The sequence below is a fragment of the Haliotis asinina genome, chromosome 11 (genome assembly GCF_037392515.1).
Source record: "Haliotis asinina isolate JCU_RB_2024 chromosome 11, JCU_Hal_asi_v2, whole genome shotgun sequence".
In the NCBI taxonomy this organism is placed as follows: domain Eukaryota; kingdom Metazoa; phylum Mollusca; class Gastropoda; order Lepetellida; family Haliotidae; genus Haliotis; species Haliotis asinina.
In genome coordinates this window covers 25,208,407-25,221,332 of record NC_090290.1, presented here as the reverse complement: position 1 = coordinate 25,221,332, position 12,926 = coordinate 25,208,407, and the positions used below count along the sequence as shown (strand labels likewise).

At 40.7% G+C, this 12,926-nt stretch overlaps 1 protein-coding gene across 1 annotated transcript; it reads right to left on the bottom strand.

Annotated features, from left to right (window-relative positions):
- Nucleotides 1–6,683: 6,683 nt before the first annotated feature.
- LOC137256011 (tubulin alpha-1 chain-like) lies at nucleotides 6,684–8,425 on the bottom strand. The gene is made up of 2 exons (XM_067793666.1): nucleotides 8,204–8,425; nucleotides 6,684–7,944 (listed from the first exon to the last, which is right to left on the bottom strand). The coding sequence occupies exons 1-2, from the start codon at nucleotides 8,382–8,384 to the stop codon at nucleotides 6,818–6,820; spliced, it is 1,308 nt and encodes a 435-aa protein (XP_067649767.1). The 5' UTR covers nucleotides 8,385–8,425; the 3' UTR covers nucleotides 6,684–6,817.
- Nucleotides 8,426–12,926: the final 4,501 nt, after the last annotated feature.

Here is a 12,926-nt window from a genome sequence, read left to right as displayed (position 1 = left end):
GCAGGGATGTCCTGTCGTAACATTGGTGCTTTTACTTCATGGCTGTTAGTCCACTCACGAAGAATCTTTTGGCCTACGAGGAACCACCAGATTGAGGAACACCAGTGATCGTGATGAATGTGTGTAAATTCAACTGTCTCAAGGTGACTGGATCTCCAACAGTTTAGAATGACTGTCTCAGGGTGACTGGATCTCCCACAGTTTAGAATGACTGTCTCAGGGTGACTGGATCTCCCACAGTTTAGAATGACTGTCTCAATGTGACTGGATCTCCCACACTTTAGAATGACTGTGTCAATGTGACTGGATCTCCCACAGTTTAGAATGACTGTCTCAGGGTGACTTGTTCTTCCATAGTTTAGAATGACTGTCTCAGGGTGACCGGTTCTTCCAAGTTTAGAATGACTGTCTAAGGGTGACCGGTTCTTCCACAGTTTAGAATGACTGTCTCAATGTGACTGGCTCTTCCACATTTTAGAATGATTGTCTCAATGTGACTGGTTCTCCAACGGTTTAGAATGATTGTCTCAATGTGACAGGTGACCCGTGAAGGTCCCGGGGTAGAATAGGCCTTCAGCAACCCATGCTTGCCATAACAGCTTGACGTATGTGCTTGTCGTAAGAGGCGACTAACGGGATCGGGTAGTCAGGCTTGCTGACTTGGTTGACTCATGTCATCGGTTCCCCATTGCGCAGATCGATGTTGTTGATCACTGGATTGCATGGTCCAGACTCGATTATTTTACAAACCGCCGCCATATAGCTGGAATATTGCTGAGTGCAGCGTAAAACTAAACTCACTCACACACTCACTCACTATGTGACTGGTTCTTCCACAGTTTAGAATGATTGTCTCTATGTGACTGGTTCTCCCACGGTTTAGAATGATTGTCTCTATATGACTGGTTCTTCCATAGTTTAAAATGACTGACTGTCTCAATGTTTTATGTTGACTATATCTGGGTGACAGTTTGTGATTTTGGTTGTCACCAGATTCGTATTGCCATACAATATCGGGACCATGTTTTGAGCCTAGCAACACCAGGTGAATCAACCCCAGACCATTCTGGAACGTAAGGTTCACCTGTCCATGAAGACCAGTTGTGTTTTCCTCACAGCCGCCGTGGAAAACATCACAATCGTGTTCTTCTGTTCCAACAGTTGTACAGATGTGAGGTTCGCAGGAAGGTCACAGAACATCATGCAATATTTTGTAAACATAATGATGCCGCAATCTCGTTTCATACTGTTGCCCGGATGATGGCAGTGTGATACACATCTATTTTCGAATTAACGACCACGCTGTTTCCGCTATGGGATTCAAATTACGTGTGCCCAGCTTTCAAGTTTGTCCAATATTACATTGTTCCATCCATACGTTAAGCTACTTAATTTCGGTGATCATATTCCGAGGGCCATGCATATTTCAAGACGCTCTCGGTCCTTCATCGTCCAATGATCTTCTGGTGATCGGTTCCTATCCCAAATTCGTGTCGGTGATGATACCTGGAGTTTCATTAAAGAAGAGGCTTTTTGAAGTACTACTTACAGCCGTGTCGAAAAGACGTCATACATTCGCTCACAGAGATGCTTTACTTGGAGATTTCGTCATATTTATGAAACGTTGTTCACAGTGGTCTCTCGATTATTCATCCACCGAGATGATAGCAAGATAGACTATTGGTAAACACATATAAGATGATCCACGACCGGACAAATGACCCCAATTTGCATACTTGGGAACGCTCCACAGAACGATCCACTTGAAACAAGAGGGAGACAGGTTGTCAGATAAATATCGAGAAGTTCATTTTCCCCGTGCGTTTCAAGCATTAATTGTTATAGCACACTCGATTTGGGAACAGGTACAATCCCAACGAATTGAACACAATATACTCAGCAAATATGTTTAGAACCACCGATCCATTTCACGAAGCAAATGACATTTTCCTGGGGTTTTTTTAAACAAAATTGTTGAATATCTAAAATGCTTGTGAATGCCCCAATCATCTATTTGTCTTCGTCTTAACTAAAGGTTAGCGTGGAATATCAGTATCTTATGCCTGAAATTGCAGTCTTATCATTCGAAGGAATATGCGCTGTTGATTTCATGTCACGGTTAGCATGTATTGCACGTGCATAATCGCCAAGCTACCTGTAGCAGCTAAGTGTACTCGCCCAATTCGTTGTACCGCCTCTCTTGTCACAAATGCGTTTAGTGCGCAGGATCATCTAATATGTGTCTAGCAGTATGTCGTCTGAATATAATACTCACTATCTCACCACTGGATATATTTGTTTGAACAAACTGACAGCTATCTTACAATCTCGAGTTGATAATCACGACGACCCAGTGGGTATTTAAGTGAAAAGCTTCTTTATTTGTCGGCAGCATACCAGGCTTGTTTCTGAGGGAAGTCGATGACAGCTGTATTTTATTCAGTTCATTACTTAAATCGTCTCAATGCAACTATCGAACCCATTCGTCAGGAGAGCATGATAATGACATCTCGAAATAAAACTTGCAATAATTTTTCAACAAGTCAGATTTATGTGTCATTTCAATTATGGATGAAATGCACTAATTCTCAGCTTTCTAAATATACAATCTGTAATAAGTGTATATACCTTAAATCGAAACGCCTGCGAATTAAAAATGTGATCGCCAAATTTCTCGGCACACAGTCGCAAATAACGGCTATTGTTGACTTCAAGCACATCACGCTGAGTGGTACCCAGTCTAATATTTTCTTCATAATGAAATATATATATATTTTTTTATATTAATTTCATCAATATTTTTGTTCTTTGGTGACGACAAAGCACATACGTTTCCCATTTTCTAACAATTGGTACTTTCGATTTAAATAATTATAAACAAAACCAATTTCAATGTTACATCACCGATTGGACGAACAGGAACGATCATGGCAACGGCGGTAAACAAACAAGTCCACATGCTTCGTGATGCCGAAGAAAATGTGCCATTATTTTGATATATCCAACTATTTTATCTGGAATTAATTACATGGTGTGAATAGGTGAATATGATTGTCACTGCACAGAAATTACCATATTTAGCGAGTTATTTTGATTTTGTTTGGTAAACCTTCCAACATTCACAATATTGACAGCTGTAGGTGACCCGAAAGGGTGTGGTCAACCTTGCCGTTTTTTCTCAGTGACAAGACACTAAGGATGTTTGAAAATATGTGTTCATAAGCAGAATGTGAACTCATATACATTGAAAGAAAACGACTCAATATGTATATAATGCAGATCATGAAACAGTATCACAATATTTGTAATTGTACCCATCCTTGATGAAACCGGAAGCGCGTACACAGCATGGCACTCGTGGAGGTAAAATATAAATGAGTTGGAAAACGACCATTGATACATTTTCTAAATTGATTCAAATTCCCGTAAGATCCATACTATGCACCAGAATTACCTTTCAGTCTTCCTCAATTAGTTACTGTTGGTTGTGTTCAATAGCAGTTGTCATTTTTTGCTTGTGTTGAAGTATTTTTCCTCAAGCTAGCCGTCGATGTGTTGATCTTTAGTTTAGTAAATCCAAAGTCGATGATTTTCACAGTCTTTTTTTTCGAAGAATGCTCTGACACGGGGAGACTTATAAATTGTCAGTGTGTCATAACAATAACATTATATTGTTTTGTGTATATCTTCACAAGAAGTACAGTTTTGATGATTGAAGATGTCATGAATGAAATCATTTTTCCTTTCGCAGAAACGAACGAAACCAGTGTGTAAGAATGTAACGTAAATGATTTTCATAAAAATCTGAACAAAATTGTCATCGTCTGTGGGAATGCTTTTCACTCAAAATCAGTACTTATTTTAGCCATTAAAACAGCCAAACAGCTAATCTTTTGTTCAAATAATTCTGTTACTTCAAAAAGCAGAGCTTTCGGGGTTTAATTCTATATCTACTGTACTGCATGTAATTTGTAAGATCAGAGTGTTTGGTGCGTGTGCATATTTATAAAAAAAAGTTGTCATGTGACTCAATGCATGGCTTGATACAGCATTTAGAAATGCACTAGTTCAAAATGTAACCTCATATTTATGGTCATACTTATACCTACTTACACAATGTCCATGTTCATATTTTACTGTCATAAACAGACTTCATCTGACAGACTGATGATCCAAACTGTCTTGCAGCATTGATACCCTGACCATGATTGACAGAGAGACTCAGTTCTTTATGTCATGAAATTTTATGAAGTAATATAAAATTATATAATTTTGTTGTAGTGGTGTTGTGAATATGGAATATCAAAAGACAAATGACAGATAATTGTTAAGCAGGAGGTGCAACCTGTGTTAGTCTGAGGCATCAAGGTAATCATTGAAGGTGGCACCAGGGACAAATAGATTTCTCTTTCCTAACACTGAGCTCTGCAATGAGTGGTTTTCGTTGTCCAGTTTGGAGCTATTTCATTAAGATTTCAATTTAGAATTTCTCATTGCCATATGTATGTGGCAAAGACATATCAAATGCTTCCAGACCCTAAACGAAAGACTGCTCTGTATTTGGCCTTTTGTTATTCAAAGAGGACTGTACTTGACACTTCTTGTTTATGGTGGTTTAGGCTATTGGACACTAAATAACTGGAGTATGTCATTATCAGACACTTCAGCAAACAGAAACAATCCTTGAAAGTTCAACAGATTCATTTCACATTGTGACATTGCTCCTAAACCCAGGAAAAGATAATAAGGTACGATAATTTCTATTTACAGAATATGAAGCCTGTTTACTTTCACCAGAGGCAATACAGCTGATTAAATGTATATGGTTTCTTTTTTTATCAAATGATAACATTTTCTGATAAATATACTGTTACTGCAACAACATCAATGATATTAGTCAAGTGTGATTCAAAATAATTCACCAAAGAGGTACTGTTGAAAACAAAAATAGGTCATCACCCATTTGTATTTGATGTATATTTAGCAAGATATTATAAAGAAACAAAATATACTAAATAATATGAAACATCTATCCATATATTTTATGGTATTCATGTACTTGTATTAAAGAATTGTGTAACATTGTCAGCTTTCTACATCACCGAAAGGCATTAATTAAAATTTGGTTATTTGCACATCCTGAGTGTCTCTGCCTATGTCAATTTGGGAGAAAAAAAAAATAGTTGTCATATTATTAATATCAGTCAGCATATGACAATATATGACAAGAGTTAAAATTATGAATGTAATTCAACTTGTTCTGAAATGAGACATATAATTTTGCATACATGTAATATCCCCAATTTCATTTGAAACTATAACTTAAAATATATTTTAGTTTATAAAACATGCATTGTACAGTTACTACACTACATCGTCACAAAAACAAAAGTGTGAATGTCATTTTGAAACACAAATGCCACGCCCATATCCGCGCACCTGTTGTTGAGGCTGATGTTTGTAAACGTTTTTGCGTCGGACCATGTGACAAATAAGAACAAGCTAGCATCAGCATGCATCACAATTATATCTTTGCTATCTTCATATTCAGTGGACAACAAAGTAATGGGTCTAAAATGAACCAAAATTCAAATAAATATTACTGAAATACTTGCATCTGGAGTGTTGATCGACTACTGTTTCCGGGTCAATCTCAAACTGGTTCGGCTATGTGCGGATTATATAGTAAAAAATACACCAAGAAATTGCTGTGAGCTCTGATTAATCATTTTAAACAGTTACTTGTGCTAAATTTGGGTTTGCCAGATGAAATTATATTATTAATATTCAATAATGAATGAATTTTATCATGCAATCCCTGTCTGTGACATCACATTCGGTGACCTTTGCACTTACCAGAAAACAGGTTGGATTTCACGATCTTAATTTTCGTCTGTCTCTCGTCATACTAAACGGAAAGTGATAAATGAAATACTTGTAGAATGAGAAAATCTCCCCTTTTCCCCATGTCTTACTTAGAAGAGTTCTGTATACTTTCTTCTGACCAAAATAGCTATATTTTATGTAGGGTTTGGACGAAGCGCTCCCGTGTTTGTTTTTCGTACGTGTAACACGATCGAACACCGGCAAAAATTAAAGAACCGTAACACTTGAAATGAAAAACTTGAAAAACTCATGAACGCTTATAAATCATGTATTTTATTCTGCTATTTTCATGACACGACACGTTTGAATAAACGTAATAGTTCCATTTCAATAAGACCTGTGATGACATCAAAACTATGATTTAATTACGACGAACGTTTTCGATTATTTTTTTTCAGAATTCATTTTTAATTTGTCGTCGCGCGGATATTTACTGATTCAAATATACGAAATTAAAGTCAGATATTTAGGAAATATCAGTAATAAGAATATTGAAATCGATTTGCGCTAATTGGACAATTTATTCGGTTCCTTAATGTAGAACGCATTGGGCTGTCAATCGAGTAATTTAGTAATTTATGATAATGTTCATTTTTCTATCTAGTATTAATGAGCCAAATATTTTTTCAGTTGTTCCTTATTTAGTGACACACTGACTGTTAGAAATCACCCACCCTCCTATCAATTCCTGATGCTGAAATTGATTCAGCAGGCTAAAGATTAAATCAACAGTGTCCTTAGATAAATAACAAAGTAACAAAGTCCGAATTCAGACGAGAAAAAGGGATAAATCAAATTTGCTTTAGAAACATTTTATGTTTAACTGGATAACATTAGCGCTGACAGATAAATAGGTGACTTTCCACTGGAATTTAATGCTAGAAATCACCGTTGCTGTGAATATCCAAAAAGAAAGGTCATAGTTCCATGTCTAGTATTCCTCTTCTTCCCCCTCCTCAGTTTCAACAGAGTCGACTCCAACCTCCTCGTAGTCCTTCTCCAAAGCAGCCAAGTCTTCACGGGCCTCGGAGAACTCTCCCTCTTCCATACCCTCACCCACGTACCAGTGGACGAAGGCTCGCTTGGCGTACATCAGGTCAAACTTGTAGTCAAGACGAGCCCAAGCCTCGGCGATGGCGGTGGTGTTGCTCAACATACAGACGGCTCTCTGGACCTTAGCCAGATCACCACCGGGAACAACTGTTGGTGGCTGGTAGTTGATGCCCACCTTGAAACCCGTGGGACACCAGTCGACAAACTGGATGGTTCTCTTGGTCTTGATGGTGGCGATGGCAGCGTTGACGTCCTTCGGAACAATATCACCACGGTAAAGCAGACAGCAGGCCATATACTTCCCGTGACGGGGGTCGCATTTGACCATCTGGTTGGCGGGCTCGAAACAAGCACTGGTGACTTCAGCAACACTCAGTTGTTCGTGGTAGGCCTTCTCGGCAGAGATGATTGGTGCATAGGTAGCCAAAGGGAAATGAATACGTGGATAGGGCACCAAGTTGGTCTGGAACTCGGTCATATCCACGTTCAGGGCACCATCAAATCGGAGTGAAGCAGTGATGGAGCTGACAATCTGACCAATCAAACGGTTCAAATTGGTGTATGTTGGACGTTCAATGTCGAGGTTGCGGCGGCAGATGTCGTAGATAGCTTCGTTGTCGACCATGAAGGCGCAGTCAGAGTGTTCGAGGGTGGTGTGGGTGGTCAGAATGGTGTTGTAGGGTTCCACTACGGCGGTCGACACCTGTGGGGAAGGGTAAATGGCGAACTCAAGCTTGGATTTTTTGCCGTAGTCAACGCTAAGACGCTCCATCAGAAGTGAAGAGAAGCCGGAGCCGGTGCCACCACCGAAGCTGTGGAAAATGAGGAAGCCCTGGAGTCCAGTGCACTGGTCAGCCAACTTCCTGATACGATCAAGGACAATGTCAATATGCTCTTTGCCTACAGTGTAGTGGCCACGAGCGTAGTTGTTGGCGGCGTCCTCCTTGCCGGTGATCAGCTGCTCGGGATGGAACAGCTGGCGATAGGTGCCGGTACGGACCTCATCTGTTAAAGAGAAATGGACCTTCAGGATATGTCCGATACCAGCATGACCCTCCTTCACGTCAACATAATGCTGAAGATATATCATCTGCATCAAAAGAACTCAGTATTTCTTTCTTCATCAGTTCTTTATGAATGCCTGTGGTACACACGCCATGCCTTAAACACTTCTGAATTAAATGTCCACATGACAGACCATGTAACGGTATGACTGTATTGAAATCAATAAAGTCTATACATCACTCATAACTACGGCACTTACCGACAACAGTGGGTTCAAGGTCGACGAAGACGGCCCTGGGAACGTGTTTCCCTGCTCCTGTCTCGCTGAAGAAGGTGTTGAAGGAGTCGTCACCACCCCCGATGGTCTTGTCAGAGGGCATCTGACCATCAGGCTGGATGCCATGCTCCAGACAATACAACTCCCAGCATGCATTGCCCATCTGCACTCCGGCCTGGCCAACGTGGACAGAGATACATTCCCTCTGGAAACATAATTAAGGTTGACGTTTACATGAAATCAGGTTTGTAGAGCAGGTATGCGTTGGTTATCTTATAGCTGTATCAAGAGGGGCTGTGCAAGTGTGTAACTTCGAAATATCAAATGTACAGGCGTTCACTCTACAGCAAATTCATGTCACATTCACAACTGTTTTCCCCCTTCACACCAAATGGAAAGTGTCTCTGAGGATGGTCGAAAGCTGTCTTTGTTGGCATCAAAGGAAGAGGACTCATCCATGCTCCATCGGATATTGGGGAACTGTGGAACGATGAACTCATGCCTATCTCCTTACAAGTTGAAATGAGACCAGTCCAATGAATTTTGAGCTCAGTATGTTTGTGTTTTTTGCGTTCAGTATTTGTGACTCATGTGACGGAACTTAAATCACAAAACGACACAACACCACACATATCGATATAGTTCATGACTAATGAACTATCTGGTTCACTTAGTTTGTCGATGTAAACATTAGACTACGGTTGCCTTGGTAACATCACGGGAGACTGCACACAGCGTGATGCTTCAACGAGTTTGACATAGACAACAGATTAAAGTTCAAGACAACGCCCAGAGCTTTCTAAACAAAGTCATCCTCTTCATTGATTCCCCGCATGGACACAATTTGTGAAGCTCATTTCAGGTGTATCCCACCCTGATGTTGGAAAAAATGCTAAAAACACCATATTCACTGACTCACTTATCCTGTTCAAGGATGCACTCCTTATTAGTGTCGAGTAAACATTAACAGAACAATATTGAAACTATTCCTTGTAGCTATACCTGAATATACATATCTAAACATGTTGCTAATCGAGAGGATAAACAGTTGCTTAATGCAGTTTAAATATTGTAGGCACATCTCTGGGGCTTAGAATATACTTATCCACAACGGGATCCATTACTTTACGTAAAACTGACAACACTCCACATAACACCTCTCCACATTATTGAGCACCAAGCTGTCAAACTATGTTTATGATGACAATTATAGTCATAAAAAGTACTCAGGTTGTTGATTGACATCTAGAATGTCATACCTAACATATTTCATTCTTCTTCGGCCTTGATGATCTGTCTGATCGCACGTTGTGCTGTAATGCTAAATCGAACTAAATGGACTGGATTTAGAGTTGCGTTGTCAACTGTATATTACACCCGCATGTCACACGTTCCTGCAAGCGAGTGTCTGAAGTTATCCTCGAAGTGCCCGAAACACCAGTACATCTGTATCAGGAACTGTGGCATCATGCAGTGGTACTGCCCTACCCAGAACATTATACTTACCATGGTGAGCTTACAGTGGTACCTGACTTCTCAAAGACGAACTCGCTGAAACTCTTCCGATGGAAACCGGCGAGACGAATGAAACTGCGACAACAGTGGTGATCAATTATACCGGACTCGTTGCCAAGACAGTCGCGAGACAATTTTCATGCACCATCAACATCAACATTTCGTCTCCGGCATTTTAATCATTTTAAACCACTTGTGCCTCGTGCTTTGTTTCTTCATACAAGCCTTGAATCGTGACGTCTCGGTTGGTTGATGACGCCGACTCACGTTGAAAGCAAGCTATTTCATGCGTGTCAAGGCTATTGGACACAATCTGAAATTTGAGGTTGATTTTGTTGATAGTGATGTATTACTGGATGATGCAGCGACCCTGAACGTGTCCAATCTGTCCTATAAATGATGATTTCAAACTTCTCTGAAGTAGGCCCATATACAGTGTGAGACCAATTCCTGCCAAAAACCTGATCTTGTCCTTTTTGACAAAGCCAGTGAAAATATTTATAATATTCTGTCCCTACTGACAGCAGCGTGACTGGCAAGACTCCTGGCACAGATCAGGAGAGTGTCCGGGTTCTCCACCGGAAGCACAGCCCTTCTGACAATCTGGGTAATGCAGAAGGCTGCAGTGTTGGGGACCCTCCATTTTCTCCGGAAAGTTCTTGGTGGGTTCGACTGGGCAGTGTTTCCTGGAAGATGTCCCATTCGCTGTCTGGGCTGCGTGTAGAACCGGCGAGGGCCCTGAGCTGATGATGAGCCTTGACGGCCTGACTGTGCTAGGATCACCCAAGCCTTTCTGCTGCATTTTCATCTTAATCTGTAAACATAATGAGTATTTATAAAGCATCTAGTAATTGTATTTATAAAGCGCTGTATCCATCCTCAATGTGCATGTTCAATAATAAAACCTATGAATGATGAAATAAGCCCATGAAAAACAGCTGGAGCCAATGCCTATGAATTATAGTTCATATACAATAAGGTGAAAACAGTCTATGAATAATAGCACGAACATGACTGCGTCTTGAGTTTTGATTTTAATGCAATTAATGATGATGAAGGAGAATGTCCAGAGGAAGTTTGTTCCTTAGTCGAGGAGATACGTGACTGAAGGACGTCTGTCCATGGCTTGTAAGATTATATGGCCGTGAAGGTCCCTGGATAGAACAGGCATTCAGCAACCCATGCTTGCCATAAGAGGCGACTATGCTTGTCGTAAGAAGCGACTAACGGGATCGGGTGGTCAGGTTCGCTGACTTAGTTGACACATGTCATCAGTTCCCAATTGTGCAGATCGTTGCTCATGTTGTTGATCACTGGATTCTCTGGTCCAGACTCGATTATTTACACACCGTCGCCATGTAGGTGGAATATTGCTGAGTGCGGAGTAAACCTCAACTCACTCACTCGCCAGTAAGACTATATACCGCCCTTGTGGGGAGACGACACGTTTGAGAAGGCACTGACTATTTTTTCTGAAAAGGCGCAAAGCAGACGGTAACTGGAAGTGGTGAATATGTGTGATCAAAGGTCTTCCAGTCAGCGTCCTTTTCAGGTCAAAGTATGGAGGATCTGGCCACATACAAAGCCAGAATAGGAACTTTTCGCCACCCACCTGGTACTCGGCAGGTGAGCGATGTTGACGAATACATGCCATTCACTCGACGCCGCGATCGTGATGTTGACACCATGCCTTATTGTTTCATGATATGCGCTTTGTTGTTCAGAGTACATTTGTCACTTTCTGTCCTCATTGTATGTAACCACAAGGTTATTCTCAATCTCTCGTTTGATCATTTTGTGCCGAAAGAAACAACATTTCATTGTGTTTCGTGTGACGTCACCAACTCTAACTGTGTGTTCGTATGGTGTTAAGACAAACCCGCGACCCGTCACACTTGAACAGGTTCAAGAGAACTTACTCAGCGCAATTGAAAATATGAAATCAGAATTAGCTACCGCCAAAAATGACCCAAGTTGACAGATCTCCTCTCTTCGGAAAGACATCAATGATATTAGCTGCAAGTGTGAACACCTCGAACGCTCTGTAACAGACATTCGTGAAGACATAGATATCATCAGACAAAATCATAATATTGTGAACGAAGACATCGATGCCCTCGCGGAGAAAGTCGATGCTGTGATCGTGACAATATTATAATATATGGCATACCCTAGGTTGACGGCGAGGAGAAATCTATCGCATGCAAGCGTTGTCCACTCTAAACGAGTACGCCACTTTCAAAACGTGGGAAACGTCTGACGTTATCCGTGCACACAGGCTTGGCGTGAAGCGGGTTAATGCTACCAGACCTCGTCCAATGATTATTACGTTGCACGTGTCTGACGATAAAGTGCGCTCCCTGAAAGCAAGACCAGCTTTCAAAGCAACGGGTCTTGGTATCTCTAGTGACCTAACGTCACGTCAACGTCAGCAACTTAAGGCTTTGAAGGGGACAAATATGTTCGGCTACTTTAAGGATGTCCAGTTGGTGACAGTACCTCGTTCAACCAGTGGAGCAACCGGATCTATCAACGTACGAGATGCTACAATACGTGCCAATACGAGGAAACGACGAGTGAGGTCGAATTCAACCCTCGGATTCGGGCAGAGTACTACTAGCAGTGACACAGGTATTACGCTCACTGATCACAACTTGTGCAACGGCATGCTCTCATTTCTGTGCTGGAATATAAACGGACTTCGTAACAAATCAGATGATGATGACCTCATAGACTATTTTAGTAAATTTGAGATTATTTGCCTTCTCGAATTAACTGTTGACTCTATTTACGACATAAACTGGTTTGTGGATTTTCAAAGTTTTCTTCAGATCAGCTGTGAAACTGTCTGATTATGGCAGACTTTCGGGAGGTGTCTGCGTATGTATACATCAGTCCATTAGTACGTTCTGTAAGTTGAAAACTACAGATATCGACAATTTCATATGCATACACATGTAAAGAGCTTTATTTGCTTTTGATAAGCATGTTAATTTGATATGCACATATATACCACCCGAAGGCTCTCCTTGTTATAACCATGTTGATACCAACTGTAGCTGAAATAAACTAGAGGATTTTTTTATTAGACAAGCAATCGGAACTAAGTGATACACATACTGTTTTGTGTGGTGATCTATATTCCCTATCTGGTACTTCTAATAACCCTGAACATCCTCAAGTGATGATA

Coding starts and splice junctions, on each gene's coding strand:
- LOC137256011 (XM_067793666.1), bottom strand. CDS start 8,384: ATGGGCAATGCATGCTGGGAGTTGTATTGTCTGGAGCATGGCATCCAG. Junction 7,945..8,203: donor CCTTGAACCCACTGTTGTCG/GTAAGTGCCGTA, acceptor TCTCTTTAACAG/ATGAGGTCCGTACCGGCACC.